Consider the following 17,606-nt stretch of genomic DNA (forward strand, 5'->3'; position numbering starts at 1 on the left):
ATCCGGTAAGAGGGTTAAAAAGGTTTTACCAAAAACAAATGGACTTATAATGTAAGTAGAAGAGAAGATTTGGAAACTCAATAAGTGCATTGCATTGGATTGCATTTATAGCAAATACCCCTCAGTAAACAATGGTTTACCCAATGTAGCTGGTATTAAATAAATAGTACTAAATGTAGAATGGCATGGCATGAGAAAGCCATTTTCAACTTATCCCACCCATCTCCAATATTAGGAAGCAGGGCGTCAGTCAATATAGCAACCGACGCCAAGAGCTACCAAATCTAGCAATTACCCATTAAAAATAGGGGTCTATTATGCTTAGTATATAAATAAATAAAATGTTAGGCGATTCCCTCCCCAATTTTAGCACTCCCATTTCCATTTCCTTCATTATCTAAAATCTAGCTCAAAAACAAGCCTTCTTTGGTGGACCCTACAAACACCCAGCAAGGAAAAGAGAAGAGCAAAGAGCCGGAGGAGGCTTCCTTTTTTTTTTTTTTATCGTTTAATTTTATTATATATATTACCAAATAATAATAATAAAAATAAAAAAGGAGAAGGAGAAGGAGAGGGAAATATGAAACTCCTAAAGTGGGATCCACCAGGGGTGGGGTGGGGCCCACAGGTAGACCCCGATGACCACCAAATAAACTCTCCAAATGTGGCAAAGGAATCATGCAAAAGCAAAGCAAACTCTCTAAATTGAATGCAGAGGCAGAGGGATCAGCCATGCAAGCAAACTTTGCCGTTTCCTTTCCAGTCTCCAAAACGCCTACCCTTTTTTTATCTCCCCAACCCCATTCTCCATATTTAGCAATCCTTTCTTTTTCCAAGTCTTTTCCAAATTAAGTTCCTTTCTCTTAATAAACAAATCATATATTTATTCAAATTCCTATGAAAATAGTTGTTGCTCTTTGTTTTGTTGTCATCAAAGATTGATTTACCTGCTTATTCTTGTTTTCTGGGTTTTGGGGGTTGCCAGAGAAGCCAACTTGTGAGAATATGGGTAGGGGGAAAATAGAGATTAAGAGAATAGAGAATGCTAATAGCAGGCAAGTCACATTCTCCAAGAGACGTGCTGGCTTGCTCAAGAAGGCTAAGGAACTCGCCATTCTCTGTGATGCTGAGGTTGCTGTCATCATTTTCTCCAATACCGGCAAGCTCTTTGAGTTTTCCAGCTCTGGGTATGCAATGCACAACTTTTTATCTTCAACAAAAACCTCTTCTTCTTTTTTTCTATCATTGCATGAACAATTTTTTTCCCCTTGATTATTTCTGAGAATTTTCTATTTATCATCCATGAACTTTATTGGCCTTTCTTGTTTTTCTATCTTTTTTTTTTTTTGGTTGAGGACTAAAGAGTGACTCTTTTCCTTTTTTTTTTTAATAGAATAGGCTAAGGGTAACTTTTATTTATTTTGATGAACAGAATGTTGTTTACCAGGATCATCGACTATGAACTTTAGAGGGATTAGGTGGGTCTTAAGAATTTTTGTTTGTATTCTTGCATGTTTGTTTGGATTTTATCTGCTGATAATTTTGATGTCTGGTCTACTTTCTGTCATTTTATTATGAACTTCACCCTGCTGATCTTCCCCGGCCCTTTTTCAAAAATTGCTACATTAACTTCTTTTTAATGGTGGAGAACAATTACTTTTATTATCAAGGGAAGAAAAGGCTAATTTTTGGTCGATTTATATTGACTTCAGCAGAAACTTTTTGGTAATAGAAAAAAGTTTGATGGTAAATAACTTTTGTACCGTGTATGTTATCTTTTGTCTCTTAAATTGTTCCATGTTTTTTTGGATAGCATACGTCCATGAAAATTTGAAAATTTATTGGGGTTTCTTTTTTTCCTTAAAAAAAAATTTCTCTGCGTTATATAATATTTTATTGTTTGGATTTGCAAAGATAGAATTATTCTCAAATTCTCAATATTTGTTTGCTTGTGTTTACACCTACTTGAATTGAAAAGCCATATTCTTTTCATATCCTATCTGAGTTTCTCACTAGAGTTTCATTAGAAACTTGGTTTCAATTGATGTAAAAACGATTGATTTATCTTTTGGATAGTACTATATTTTGAAGTATTGGTGAGAAACTGGTGGCACTCCTGCTGTAGGAGATGTGAGATGCTCTGCTTTCGTAAGAATAGTTTGTTTCTGTGGGTTGATAGGTCCATAATCTAATTTTATGAGATTGAGAGTTTAAGTTAGAAACAGCTATAGATTGTACAAAAATGGAAGCGATTGTATTTAAGGAGTGGTAAACTAAAGAGAATGAAGTGCTGGGATGGCTGGAAACATGTATAAAATACAAAGATTTGCAGCAAGAAAATTTATTTTGGAGGAAACCACAAATATTGGAATGTATGTAATTGATAGAGGAAATCAGAATTATAGGAACGAGTATCTGAAAGAGAGACAGAATAAGTACAAAAACTCATAAGCTTAAAATTGCAGGGAGAGGTGCCTATCATTGTGTATTCTAGCATATTGAGGTTGCTCCTTGTTTCTGCATGCTATAATATTGAAGTGAGCTAAATGCTCTAATAGAAAGAATATGTGCCAAATTTCTCTCTGTGAAAGAGTATTGTCTTAATCATTTGTTCATTTTAGCAGCATGAATAAAACAATTTCTAGATACAAGTCTGCTCAAGGTTCTCCAGCGATTGCTCAAGTGGAACATAAAGCAGAGGTGATCAGCAATTTATGCTTACATAATACATTCACAAATCTGGTTTTTCTTTTCCATTGAAACAATATATTTCAATTTCTTCTTCTGCATTTTGGCTTAATGTTGAACCTCAAGATAATGGTTAGAACCTAATTTAGATTTTAGCATGCATGACATGTGTGTACTACCAGTTGAAACATAAATTTGCTATTGGTAAAACATGTTGATAAAAGTTTATTTCCCGAATATGTTTCTGTTTCATTTATTTTTCCTTACAATGTCGTACACTGAAAGTATACATTTGGATGATATCATGTACACTTTTGTTTTCAGAAGCAAGACTCTAAGGAGGCAGACCATCTGAAGGATGAAATCGCAAAGCTACAAATGAAACAGTTGTATGCCATCTTAATTGTCAGATATGGTTTATGTATTACATTCTTCTCCAATGCAGACTTTTTACTTTTCCTTGAACTAATTCTTGTTCTGATTTTATAGACAGCTGCTGGGTAAGAACTTGACCAGCATGAGCTTGAAAGAGCTTCAGCTCCTAGAACAGCAACTTAATGAAGGGTTGTTATCAGTGAAGGAGAAGAAGGTTGAATGACATTTTGTCCAATTCATCTAATCTCTTAGCTTAAATTAGGATTCTTGTTTCTAGAAATAATTATTTAACTTGAGGCCTTAATAGGAATCATACCATTGCAGGAACAATTGCTCATGCAACAATTAGAGCAATCAAGATTACAGGTATGCTTGGTCCTACCTGCATGTCATAGTTTTGTACTTTGTTTTGCCAGTGTCGTTCTTTTGTCTAAAAGCGCATCTTGAAAAAAGAGGATGAATGTTACAGTTATCTTTGTCTCCAATAATAAGATAATTTTGATAGGAAATAAAGCATCTTGATAAGGAGACATGTCACAAACTAGAATTACATTTGGTTAGACTTGAATGGTGGAGGTGAGGTCTCAATAACTTTCAACAGATTGGTTATAAACGCTTGAAATTAAGAATAGCTAGCAACTACGTGTAGTAGATTGAAAATGGTGGGAAATGGAATTCGTATGGGAAGTCATTTGACATTTGAAATATTGCACCTAGAGATTCCATAAGGTTCAAGTTTCTCATGCATGTTTCTTGTTATATCAAGGAGGTCACATGATCTAAAAAAAGAACAATTAAGGAAAAAAAAGGATACCTTTGAGGTAATTAATTCATTTTAATTTCTGTTTGCAGGAGCAGCGAGCTATGCTTGAGAATGAAACTTTACGCAGACAGGCAAGTTACGTTTTTCTTGATAAAACTGAGTATATTATTATGATTTGGGTAACAGACAACTTGTTTTATTTGTCTACCCATGCAGGTTGAGGAGCTACGAGGTTTCTTTCCAACAACTGATCACCCGATCCAACCCTATCTTGAATGCTATCCAGTTGAAAGGAAGAATTCTCTCATGAGCCACAGCATTCCCAGTCCAGATTTGACCTGTAATTGCACTGTTGAAAAGGGAGATTCAGACACTACCTTGTATTTGGGGTATGTATTTTTTTATATTTTGGTTAGTCTGCTCTGGAAATGCCCCAACTTGACTAATTTTTTTTTATATTTAATCATTTGTTATTAGAAAGGATAAATCAAGGTTGTGTCTTTGGCTTTGAACTTAATTCTACACTCATTTCAAAAACTTCCGACCACCCTTGTAAAAGGCAGAATCCTATAACAGTGGCACTGCTTCCTTTGGTCCCTGTTAAGTGATTTACCCTTGTTGGCTTATCTTGACAAATGATTTACTCTGGCTGCATTAATGTAATTCTACCCACTATTTCAAGGCCTTCAACAGCATCAGAAATAGTAGAACTAATCAATACTTCATTCAGTTCTTCATCTCTGTTGCCCTTGCAGGCCAAAATGAAGTCCCTCATTATGCTATTATGTCCAAATTTTTTGTTTTTCTTTTTTTAATATTTTGTCAGCTCTCACATATGCTCTCTCTATATACTTATCAGGTTGCCAAGTGATTATCACAAGAGAAAGAAACCTGAAATAGAAAGCCACTCCAATGAGTCAGAGAGCCAGTTGGGGCTGCTGTGACCCTTTCCTTCAAGGTATTTGCTTTGCCTTCAATAGGGAATGGCAGAAACTGAGATATGGTACAGTTGAGTCTAGTTTGGTAGTTTCTCAAAGCACCAGCTGTCCAAATCAATGAAGGCAACACAGTGAAAGTATAGATGTTTCTTTGCAGGATGAAGAGCTAAGTTTTCTGCTGATGGATATAGTTTAGTCGTGACAGTTATTGGGAAAAAGGGTGAGGGTATTGCAAAAATAGGCTTTAGTTTTTCTTCTTCTTCTTCTTCTTCTTCTTCTTCTTCTTCTTCTTCTTCTTTTTTTTTCTTGTTTGTATTAAAATGGGCGTAGCTTTGCTTTCCCTTGCAACTTTCTTTACCTATTAAATTAGTGAGGTTGCAGTTCATGTTTCATTTGGTGACCGAGTGAATCTTGTTGTTGACATATCTTTTTTTTCTTCTTTCTGCTACTTAGAAAGTTGTAAAATTTTCCTTGGTTCCTGCAAGTTTTGTGATACTTGATTGCAAGATCAATTCATTAGCCGGTCGCAAACTGAATCCTAGATTCAGTTAAAATTTGAATGATACTAAAATACTTTGGTTTGTTAAAATTTGAATATAGACAATTCAAAACTTGAAACTGACATGATGCAGTTCTATTTCCATGGTTAGTTTTGAAGATACAAATACAATTACTGTCATCAAACGAATGTTGTCCAAAAAACCATTTAAAAGTTGATCAGAAATTAAGGTTATTTCCTGCATTGTCGAACACTAAGAAGCAGTTCTTTTCGGGCTGCGAATACTTTGGAGAACAAATAATGGACCTGCTTCTCCAAAGCTTCCTGCTGCTTCCCAAAAACACCCAACCTTGTCTCCAAATCCTTGGCTGCATCACTGCTTTTCCCAGAGACTATGGCTGATGCTAGGGAAGCTGCTGCATTATCTCACCTTTCTCTACTATAACGTCAGAAATACATGAATCTACTAGGTTTAACGAAGCACTATTGGAGGTGGCAATCAATTGCTTGATCTCCAAGTATGGTTTAGCCTATCCGACAGGGTAGCCAAAACAACGCCACATACCCAAAAGCCAATCTTCTTTATTTCCATTAAAGCTTGATTACTAGCTTTTCCTTCCAGGGGAAGGAGCTGAAGTTGCTGTACTTGTCACCGTCTTCCCTGTCTTGCTGTCCTCTATAGTCCTTGCTTGAACCTTGAGGCTGAATTGCTTTGAGATGCTTGATTGCCAAAGAAGGTGAATTCTGGAGGAGAGTGAGAGCGAGAACAAAGGAAAGGCGAGCGTGCGTCAGATGAGAAAGGGAGGAACTAACAGATTTTAGAAGCTCCAGCAAATGGAAGCTGTAATTGAGATACTGGTGAAGAGAAGTAACTTCCCAGCAGTTGACGGGGTTGTAACAACCCGGTTTTGACCCTAATTGGAATAGTGATTTCGGGACCACAAATCCGAATCAGAAAAATATTTTAATATTATTTTTAGTGTCTATTATATGTTAAGTTATAGGTGTGAAAAATTCGTGTGGAAATTTAATCGTTTGAATGTTCAATTCGATAAAAATGGCTTAATCGCGTAAAATGAAAATTTGATGGTTAAATAAGAAAGTACTTAATTGTTGTTGACTTTATAAAATGGAGGCTTTATGTGGCAATTAGACCATTTTATTGGTAGTGGGTGACAATGGTCAAGAAAGACCTTGAATTATATGTTATATATATATATATATATTATATTAAAGGTTAAGTTAGTAAACTAATAAATTGTTAATATATATGTTATAATAAAATTAAACAAAGCCATGGTTATTATTTTTCTTCCTTAGCCGAAACTAAACAAGAGAAAAAGAAAGAAAACATAGTTATATTCGGCAATATTGAAGCTTAATTGAGGTTAGTTCTTTGTTCGGTTTTTGATAATTTTTACGTTTTTGGAATCGTTACTTTGTGTCCTTCAAAACCCATTTTTCAATTTTGTGAATTGATGATGATTTTGGAATATGCCATTGATGAATGTTTGAGTTTTATGATATTAGTTGATGAAATATGAAATATAGGTGTTAGATTAATATGTTTTGTCTTTAAATTTTTGGTGAAATTGAATATATAGGGTTAAATTGTGAAAATAAATTTTTGAGGGACTAAAATGTGAAATAAAAGAAATGTGTGGACTTGTATGAAGTATAGGAACATTCGGCCCTAGCTTAGTGTGGGCAAATTTTGTGTATTTTGTGTTTTGTGCAAAAAGGACTAAATTGCAAAAAGTGTAAAATATCAGGGGCAAAATAGTAATTTGCTCATTTATGTATTTTTGGATTTAATTGGATGTTTTGATGAATAAAAAGGTTAAATTTGAATATGTTTAGATCGAGAAACGAAGAAAACGGATTTGGATCGGGGAAAAACGAAAGTAGTTGAATAGTCGATCGTGTCCGCTGATATCCGAGGTAAGTCTATTAGCTATTTAATTTTATTAAATTAGTATATGTGTATGTATATCAATTTTATTTTTGTTGAGTTAAATTTAAAAGTATAAAATTCGAATTGAAAGTATGAAATTATATATATATATATATATATATGTGTGTGTGATAAGTTCGAATGACTATGAATATGCAAATATGCATATAAATGTCCTTGTAATAAATTTAGGTATGAATATATATATATATATATATATATATGTATAAATTATATTCGAATATACGTGTGTATACATGTAAGTTTTGTTGTATTGAATTTAGGTATGAAATTACAAAGGTATGAGATATATTCGAACATATGCATGTATGTGTGAATAAGGTGTGAATTTAGTATAAAATATTTGTATAAGTTGGAGCAAATAAGCATGTATACTTATGAATAAATATTTATATTGAGTATAAGTTGAAATTATATTTATACATATATATATATATGTTAAATTTGAATATGTATGAGTATATAGGTATATATTCTTGTTTGAATATAAGCATAGAGTAATATATATTTGTTAGATTGAATATGTATATATGTACATGTATAAGATCTTGTATTGAAATGGTATATGAAATTATATAGATATATATGGAATTCAAATGTTAAAAGTACATAGTATATTATAAGTTAAATCTTATGATATTAGTAGTGGAATCTAAAGTATGAGGTTATATATATATAAATGTGTTTCGGTTGAATTATTGAATTATTTAAGTTAGATTTGATGATTGGGATTTATATATATCCATGTGTTTTAAAGATATAAGTTATGAATATTGAACTGAATTTTATGTGGATTTTATATACAAATATGAAATACAACTTCTGTGAATTGAGATTCTTTTGTTAAAGCTCAGTACCAATCGAATTTATTGCCAGTGAAATTATTCAGACTACACGTCTAGCAGGCTAAGTGCCGGTGATCTGAATCAGGTTATAAACCTAGCAGGCTAAGTGCTGGTGATCTGAATCAGGTTATAAACCTAGCAGGCTAAGTGCCGGTGATCTGAATCAGGCTATAAGCCTAGCAGGCTAAGCGCCGGTGAATCTATTAAATTAAGTGATTATATGCATTTGATATATATATATATATGATTTTGGTTATATGTATAGGCTAGATAATATTTTGGGAGTCGTACTTTAATGTACTGTATATATATATATATATATATAATTAATAGCCATACGAAATTAGCTTATTTTTCTTATGGTTTAACTGAACAGAAATGTTATGTTTTGTTATAAAAGGTTAAAGTAGAATTTATAATTATACTTACTTAATATTTGACTAATTTAACATAGATGTAAAATTTTTGAATTCTACTGAATGTCTGTGTTAAGTTGTGTTTTGTCAGGTAACGCCTCGTAACCCTAATTTATCGACGTATACAGGTTAGGGGTGTTACAGGGGTAGTCTATGTCCACAACTAGCTTTACAAATGCGGTGTTGATAAGTGATAGGAGCTCATAACATTGTTGAATCCATAAGAAGGACGAGATTTCTAATCCAGGTTTTAAATTCAAGGCAATTGGAAACATCAGATCGAAAAGCCCGTACAGCAGCTGACAAAACATCTGCCTCTGATTGTTGGCGGTGGTTCTTAGAGGTGCTCATGGGCCGGGCGGCTCGGCCCGGCCCGACGGCCCGCCCGAAATATGGGAGGGTTTGGGTAAAAATATAGGCCCGAAATATGGGCTTGGGCAAAAAAACGAGGCCCGTTTAGAAAGCAGGCAGGCCTCGGCACCACTTTTTGCCCGGCCCGACCCGCCCAATTTCAACCCGATATAATAAATATATTTATTTTTTAAATTTTTTTAAATTTTTAAATATTTTTAAAATAATTTTTTATTATTTTTTAATTTTAAAATATTTTTAAAATACTTTTTAAAATTTTTTAATTTTAAAATATTTTTTTTAATTTTTAAAATAAATTTTTGGTATTTATTAAAAAAATGAGCCGGACAGGGCTGGGTCCGGGCTTATGATTTTTTCCCGGGCCGGGTCTGGGCAAAATTTTAGGCCCATATTTCGGGCCGGGCTGAAATTTTTTATGGGCGCGGCCCGAACCCGGCCTGGCCCATAAGCACCTCTAGCGGTTCTCCAGCTTGGAGTATAATTTGGTAAGCTTTTCAACCAAGAGTAGCATTGCCTAACACAAAAACAACTTGTCCTGATGAGCTAAGAGGGTGGTAAGCTTTTATTTATTAACGCAAGAGAAGGGGTTTTGCTTAATTGCATTAGCTGGACAGAAGAGGCGTGTGCTGCACTGCTTTCTGTACCATTGAAAATTCGAACCCAAGAAGAAGGTATCAATTTTGGCGACGACGTAATCAATGTGCTTAGAGTTCAATAAATATAAATGTTTATCCAACGCGGCTTTTGGGGTTGGAAGCAATCCTGGCTGAGGCTGGAAGGATGGAGGAAAGTGCAGTGCCAGCGCTATCAAGTATGCTTCTGAGATGCACTTTTCTGCGTATCTGGCTTCACCTTATGATTTTATATTATGGTGTTCGTCGGCTAAAAGATGGTTGTGATTGGTTGAAGAAGGCCCATATTGACCCATGTTGAAGCTTCTGATCTGAATAAAGGCTTTAGAATAGTATTCAAATTGAATTTCCATGGAGTGAAGGCAGCCCAATAACATGGTACGGGTGGGTGGCTACACTCCTAAGTCTGCTCTAATTTTTCACTCGTATATGGGAACAATCCTTTAGCCCATTTCCGAAGATATTATCGAATCAAACCAATTGTTAGCTTAGATTGACATATGAATATTGCTTGGTATTGTTTCTATGAGGTGGGGATGGTCATTGTAGACACACTGGATATGTTTTAGGACAGTTTGGACTTAAGAAAATCAAATACAAAAACAAAACAAAGCAACTCTGAACAATATTGCAAGTGGGCAATTGGCAAAGAAGGATTTGAAGTAGTACCAGCGAATCTGACTACTTTCGAATTCACCCGGATTTTTCTTTTTGAAAAATTGGGCTCGAGGTGCGTCGAATTTTAGGTAAATTCGTCCCATTCCATTGTGGGATATTTATAAAAATACTCTTTAACTTTCAATAAATAAATATATTAAATTTTAAGTTTAAACTAAAAAAAAATTAAATTTCATATGTTTCAAAAGAAAAACAAGGAAATTATTTTTTTCTAACTGTAGGTTTGAATGGGCGATTGGGTGCGGTGCGGTGCGTTTAGTTTACTTTTTGTCTCATGCTACAGTATCTAATCTCACCGCCACCGCTGTTTTTACACTAACCGCAGGTAAACGCACTGCCCATCCAAACTCACCCTAAGTCAGGATCATATCGGCTGCCCCACCACGTTGTGATCCCTAAATAGGACGGTGTGTAGCTGTACAAAGAGGAGCTGCGATTGTAGAGAGGGGTTTCAGCGGATGCTGCAATTTCATGCCCTTATTGCTACTGTCGACTCACTTTTGTTTTGCATATTATAAGAACAAGTAGCAAAGTTAGAGAAGTAATTAGATAAAATCTCAAGTTTCCTAGTAACTAGAGAAGAATATGTCGAAACCATTTTTTTAAAAGTTTTAGGTTGTCGACTTTAAAAAAATGAAAATTGGGAGTCGCCACCAATCTTTTATTAGGGTGTGATTGGATCACCTAAAAACAGCTTTGGTCTACGAGTTTAGAAAACGGGTTTGGGAGTCAATTACGTACGAGGAAGGATTAGCACCCTCGTAACGCCCAAAAATTGGTACCTAGTTAATTAATTAATGTCTTAATGTCGAAAATTTGAAAATATAATCTTTAAAAAAAACTTAAAACGTTGCGTATTAAGACCCTTCTCAATTTAGAGAAGCAAAAATGCCACACCCAATGCGTTAAGGCATAACATTCTAATTTCCTCCAAAATGAATTGGGCCAAAATACTAGTGCAATAAAACTTTAAAAGAACATCCACTTATCCAAGATTTAAGAAATCACATCCAATACGTTAGGGCACGATTCCTCTAAAATCCCAAACTCAGAATATTTCCTTTACTTTAAAAGAACATCCACTTATCCAAGATTTAAGAAATCACACCCAATACGTTAGGGCACGATTCCTCTAAAATCCCAAACTCGGAATATTTCCTTTATTATTTTTAGAAAAAAAAGAATCTTCATTTCGAGAAATCAATGCGTCACATCCAATACGTTAGGACACAACGTGTTGAATTCCCAATAATGAACTCTTATTCTTGATTAAAGAAGAATGCTCGAATGTTAGATTTAACGAAGAAAATCGGAACCCAATACGTTAGGGCTCAATTTTCTTGAAAACCCTAAATACAAGCATTATCCCTATTTTGAAAAAGTTTGATTTTAAAGATCGAGTAAAAAAATGTAATGTTATGCTACATTAAATATATATTGCAATAATAAATACTAAGATAGCATAGAAATAATGCAAATATATGAACAAATAAATAAAATAATAGCATGCAAAATATCAAATAAATGGGCAAGATAATAATAAAAATATGTAATCCTAAATTAATAGACAAATGATTGAAATAAACAAAAAATGTATACATGTACCCATAAAAATATATAAATTTAAAATAATATCAAAATTAATTAAATAAAACATGTGTCTATAAAAATATACGAAAAATATTAGTTTTTTAAGGTATAAATACCTACAAAAGAAACATATTTATATATATAAATAATAATTTCAAAAAAAATCAGAAATACTGATTTTAAGAAAATATGGAAAAAAGGACTAAATTGGGTCGCAAGTAAAAAAACAGGGGTGAATCCGCAAATAAATAAAGTCTGGAGGACCAAATTGAACGCTCGAATTACATAGAGGGGCTGGACGGGTAATTTTCCCTTCTCCTCTAAAACGGCGCCGTTCCAAAAGGATTAAATTGGAATTTAAAATAAATTAAAGGTCGAATTTAAAAAAATAATAAAAAAAACCTACTTGAAAATATGTTAAAAGGCGAAGGGCTAAAAGCGCAATTTGCCCTCCGCATAAAAACACGCGGACCCTAAAGTGGATCGGGTCGGACTTGGGTCGGGCACTCAAACGACGACGTTGCGTGTCCGAGGCTTTCAAAACGGCACCGCTTTTGGTACCGTATATATGCCTCCTTCCTCCAAAAAATCATTTCGAACATTTTCAAAAAAAAAACAAAAACCTTTAAAACTCTCTCAACCCCTCGTCCTTCTCGCCATTGGTCATCATCTGATATTATCGACCATCACCCTTGCCGCCGATCTCGGCCAAGACCACCGTCTCGGTGGTGGCGAGAAAAGGGAAAATCTCCTTTTTAGCCTTCTCAACACCCTTATGCCCGAATCCGGACTTAAATCTTGCGAAACAATAAAGAAAGAGCCCCTAAAAGCAGAGAAACCTTTCGGCTTCCGGTCGTCAATCTTCGGTGACGACTTACTCGGCCATCCACGGCGGTTAGGGCTCGAAAACAGGTTTTTTCCTTCCTTTTATATTTATATTATTTATATAAATAATAAAATAAATAGATATAATCGGAAAAATAAAATAGAAACGCAAGTATTAACCTTTATTCGCTTATGTCTCCGTTTGTGTTGTAAAAATAGGGCCCTTTTTATTGATTTCGAAAAAAATCCGATCCCGTTACAGTGTGTTTATGGCTTTTTATAGCCGAAATAAGAATAAATCTAATCCAAAATCAAAAGAAAATCTGTTTGATCTGCAAATCTTTGATTTTCTTTCTTTTTGTTGTTTGTTTCCTTGCAGGTGAAGGCGAACGGGAGAGGCGGCTGCGGCGTAAGGCTTACCCCAGAAACCCTAGGGTTTCTGAAACTGCTTTGGGCCTGGGACTAATTTTGGGCCTCTGTTTACTTCATTTTGGGCCCTTATGGCCTGTTTGCAATTGGGCTCTGTATTTATTTTATTTATTTGGGGTTGGGTAAAAATTAGGCATTACAGCTGCCCCTCTTTGCTCGTTATCGTGTAACGGGAACAGAGCAAAGACTTTAAAACGCCCGATTTTGCCCGGTCATTCTGGATCTTGGTATTCTTCTTCTTCAAGTAACCTCATTCCTTCCTACTGCATCTTCAGAGGTATAGGAATTAGTGTTTCAATCTACTCCTCTGCAACTTTAGGGAGATAAGACTTGTAGTTTCAACCTTCTCCACTGCTGCTCAGGGAGACAAGGCTTGGTGGCTTTAATCTGCTTCCCACTATCTTGGAAAGATAAGATTTGCCATATTCGATCTGCTCCACTGCAACTTAGGAAGATAAGATCTATAATCTTCAACCTTCTCCACTGCTGCTCAGGGAGATAAGGCTTGGTGGCTTAAATCTGCTTCCCACTATCTTGGAAAGATAAGATTCGCCGTCTTCGATCTGCTTCACTACTGCTTAGGGAGATAAGATCTATAATCTTTAACCTTCTCCGCTATTGCTCAGGGAGATAAGGGAGATAAGGCTTGGTGACTTAAATCTGCTTCCCACTATCTTGGAAAGATAAGATTCGCCGTCTTCGATCTGCTCCACTGCAACTTAGGAAGATAAGATCTATAATCTTCAACCTTCTCCACTGCTGCTCAGGGAGATAAGGCTTGGTGGCTTAAATTTACTTCCCACTATCTTGGAAAGATAAGATTTGCCGTCTTCGATCTGCTCCACTACTGCTTAGGGAGATAAGATCTATAATCTTCAACCTTCTCCACTACTGCTCAGGGAGACAAGGCTTGGTGCTTAAATCTCCTTCCCACTATCTTGGAAAGATAAGATTCATCGTCTTCGATCTGCTCCACTACTGCTTAGGGAGATAAGATCTATAATCTTCAACCTTCTCCGCTACTACTCAGGGAGACAAGGCTTGGTGGCTTAAATCTGCTTCCCACTATCTTGGAAAGATAAGATTCGCCGTCTTCGATCTGCTCCACTACTGCTTAGAAAGATAAGATCTATAATCTTCAACCTTCTCCGCTACTGCTCAGGGAGACAAGGTTTGGTGGCTTAAATCTGCTTCCCACTATCTTGGAAAGATAAGATTCACCGTCTTCGATCTGCTCCACTACTGCTTAAGGAGATAAGATCTATAATCTTCAACATTCTCCGCTACTGCTCAGGGAGACAAGGCTTGGTGGCTTAAATCTGCTTCCCACTATCTTGGAAAGATAAGATTCGCCGTCTTTGATCTGCTCCACTGCAACTTCAGGGATATAAGACTACTGGTTACCGATCTGTTCTCTAGGGAACATGACCTGTAAAAATCTGTTCTATGAACTTAATTATGCCTAGAGATTAGGATGTCATGATCAGAATGAAACAAATGTTCCTAACTAGACGTGTATGAATGACATTTGAATGCATGCAAAATGACATTTTTCGAGAATTATCATTTCTGTTTTGTCGCTGACGTTTTTTGCTTGGCTGATATCTCCAAAGAAATACTTAATCAAATTGCCTCAATTGTGCACTTTTAAAGCACAACCCTTTAGAAGGCAGAATTTGTACTACATTCCTTCCGCCGTAACTTAAGAGTAGGAAAATTTGACTCTTCTCAATCTTCTCCTATCGTAATTCAAGGATATAGATTATGAAATTTGCTTACACCACTCTCAGGGTGTCTTATCAAATGCTCATGCCCAAATGAATAGCTTTCTTTCCATAAGGGATTTCTTCCTACCCCCCTTCAGACTTCCTGCTGTCTCATTCACTATCCAAATCTGAAAAGGCGGTCTTAATTTAGACTTTTGAATCTTGGGGCGTTTTAACCAATAGTCCTGTTTCAGGTTACTAAATTATTTAGAAATTCCCAAAGTAATATACAAAACTTCTTTTGTGAAAGTTTATTAGTCCATCAATCATTATTCTAATGCGACATGTTTGCGCAAAAATCAAAAATACTAAGTAAGAGATGAATTAATTTAAGAATTTATTGATAGTAAGTGTCCTAAAAGAAAAAAGTATTCAAGAACAGCGAATAATGAAGTTTTTACAAGAATCAACAATCTTGACACAAATATTATGAAGGCTAGGTGCTTTAGATATCGCCGCTTGAACTTCTCCCTGCAAGCCAAGAACCATTCTGAACTTAACATGTGTTTAGGGGATCTACAGTACTTTGTCAATGCCCCCAAGACGTCGTACATCTTTTTATTGTTGACTTTAGCGAAGCAAGATCACCATATGCCCCCAATCTGACAATGTTTGAGCCGCCCTTTTTAGGATTTCAACTCAAACCCCCTTTGGTCTCAAGGTGCCCTTTTCGAGTTTTCACCTTGGCCTCTCCTTTTTTTTTTGGAAATCAGTGCGCCCTTTGCGGGTTTTCACTTTGATTCCTCCCTTTCTTCAAGTGAAATATTTCTTAACTGAGTTTGAATTTACAAGATTCGGAAGATTTTTGCTATCCATTTCACTCAAAATCAAAGCGCATCCGGAAAAAGCCTTTTTTACAACATAAGGTCCTTCCCAGTTTGGCATCCATTTCCCTCTAAAATCCTTTTGTAAAGGGAGGATCTTTTTCAGAACCAAATCCCCTTCATGAAATTCTCTGGGACGAACCTTCTTATTATAAGCTCGCATATTCGCTTCTGATACATTTGGGCATGACGAATGGCTTTTAATCTTTTCTCTTCAATCAGGTTCAGTTGATCATACCGAGATTGGATCCATTCGGCCTCATCCAATTTTAATTCAGCCAAAACTCGGAGAGAAGGAATTTTAACCTCAATGGGTAATACTGCCTCCATTCCATAAACCAACGAAAAAGGTGTTGCCCCAGTAGAAGTCCTGATAGATGTTCGGTAAGTAAGAAGAGCGAAAGGTAACTTCTCATGCCAATCTTTGTAAGTTTCAGCCATTTTCGCCACGATTTTCTTGATATTTTTATTTGCCACTTCCACTGCACCATTCATTTTTGGGCGATACGGTGATGAATTATGGTGTCTAATGTTGAACTGATCACAGACTTCCGCTATCGTGCTATTATTCAGATTCAACGCATTGTCAGATATGATCCTTTCAGGCATTTTATATCGACATATGATCTCCTTCTTCAAAAACCTACTGACTGCTGACTTCTTGACATTAGCATATGAGGCTGCTTCTACCCACTTAGTGAAATAGTCAATAACCACAAAAATGAAACGATGTCCATTAGAAGCCTTCGGTGATATTGGTCCAATGACGTCCATACCCCATATGGAGAAAGGCCATGGAGAAGTCATAACATAAAGAGGAGAAGGAGGCGCGTGCATTTTATCCCCATAAATTTGGTATTTATAACATTTCTTGGCATGATTGATGCAATCTCCTTTCATAGTGGACCAGTAATACCCGAATCTCATAATCTGTCTAGCCATGGTGAATCCATTAGCGTGCGTTCCACAAATACCTTCATGGACTTCTTCTAAAATTTCCTTAGCCTCTATAGCGTCCACGCATCTTAACAGTACTCGATCCTTTCCCCTTTTGTATAGGATCTCCCCATCTAAGACATAGTCAATAGCTAGTCTCCTCAATGTCCTATTATCATTCTCCGTTGCCTGATCAGGATATTCGCGATTCTTTACATATAGCAAAATATCTTGGTACCAGGGACTTATCATTCTCCACTTCTTCAATGCTATAGCAGTGGGCTGGGATCTCATAAATACTAATTGGAATGGGCTTCATGTCCTCCAACTGATTCACTTTAATCATGGAAGCTAAAGTAGCAAGAGTATCAGCCATCTGATTTTCTTCTCGTGGGAGATAACAGAAGGTAATGTTGTCAAACTCTTTGATCAATCCCAAAACCAATCTCCGGTAACGAATAAATTTAGGATCCCTCGTCTCCCATTCCCCTCTTAGCTGGTATATTACCAATGCTGAGTCTTCGTACACCTTTAATGTCTTGATTTTTCGTTCTATGGCTACCCGTATACCCATGATGCAAGCTTCATACTTAGCCATGTTATTAGTGCAATCAAAGTCTAAGTTACTGGTGAAAGGATGATAATCTCTGTTCGGAAACACCAGGACTGCCCCAATCCCATTGCTTAATGCATTCGATGATCCGTCAAAGTTTAATCTCCAAAAATGATTCTCTTAGGGATCTTCTTCAGCATTCGCCACATACATCAAATCTTCATTCGGAAAATCAAAGTCTAGAGGCTCATATTCTTCCAGAGCCCTGCTAGCCAAGAAATCTGCTATCGTACTTCCCTTGACGGCCTTCTGACTTACGTATACGATATCAAACTCAGAGAGCAAGATTTGCCATCTAGCCATTCTTCCATTCAATGCTGTTGACTTCATCATATACTTCAAAGGGTCTAATTTTGAAATTACCAAAGTCGTATGATAGAGTAAGTATTGCCTCAACCTTTTGGTCGTCCAAATCAAGGCGCAACATAATTTTTCAATAGGC

General features: G+C 35.9%; 1 protein-coding gene and 1 long non-coding RNA gene across 4 annotated transcripts; both read left to right on the forward strand.

Annotated features, from left to right (window-relative positions):
* The first annotated feature begins 716 nt into the window (after nucleotides 1-716).
* Nucleotides 717-5,280, forward strand: LOC105763777 (agamous-like MADS-box protein AGL15). 3 transcript variants are annotated; one of them, XM_012582127.2, is made up of 9 exons: nucleotides 717-1,187; nucleotides 2,622-2,700; nucleotides 3,013-3,077; nucleotides 3,178-3,277; nucleotides 3,388-3,429; nucleotides 3,916-3,957; nucleotides 4,043-4,215; nucleotides 4,686-4,784; nucleotides 4,922-5,280. In XM_012582127.2, exons 1-8 carry the CDS (start codon nucleotides 1,006-1,008, stop codon nucleotides 4,768-4,770), a joined length of 768 nt encoding a protein of 255 aa, XP_012437581.1. In that variant the 5' UTR covers nucleotides 717-1,005; the 3' UTR covers nucleotides 4,771-4,784; nucleotides 4,922-5,280. The 3 variants fall into 3 exon arrangements, with proteins under 3 accessions (XP_012437581.1, XP_012437580.1, XP_012437582.1); XM_012582126.2 differs by having other exon boundaries at nucleotides 720-1,187; nucleotides 4,686-5,280; XM_012582128.2 differs by having other exon boundaries at nucleotides 721-1,187; nucleotides 2,625-2,700; nucleotides 4,686-5,280.
* Nucleotides 5,281-6,577: 1,297 nt separating this feature from the next.
* On the forward strand, nucleotides 6,578-8,940 carry LOC128035299 (uncharacterized). Its single transcript, XR_008191662.1, has 3 exons — nucleotides 6,578-6,650; nucleotides 7,124-7,204; nucleotides 8,628-8,940. It is a non-coding gene; the product is annotated as an uncharacterized LOC128035299 (long non-coding RNA).
* The last annotated feature ends 8,666 nt before the right edge of the window (nucleotides 8,941-17,606 follow it).

Source organism: Gossypium raimondii, chromosome 12 (genome assembly GCF_025698545.1).
Source record: "Gossypium raimondii isolate GPD5lz chromosome 12, ASM2569854v1, whole genome shotgun sequence".
In the NCBI taxonomy this organism is placed as follows: Eukaryota; Viridiplantae; Streptophyta; class Magnoliopsida; order Malvales; family Malvaceae; genus Gossypium; species Gossypium raimondii.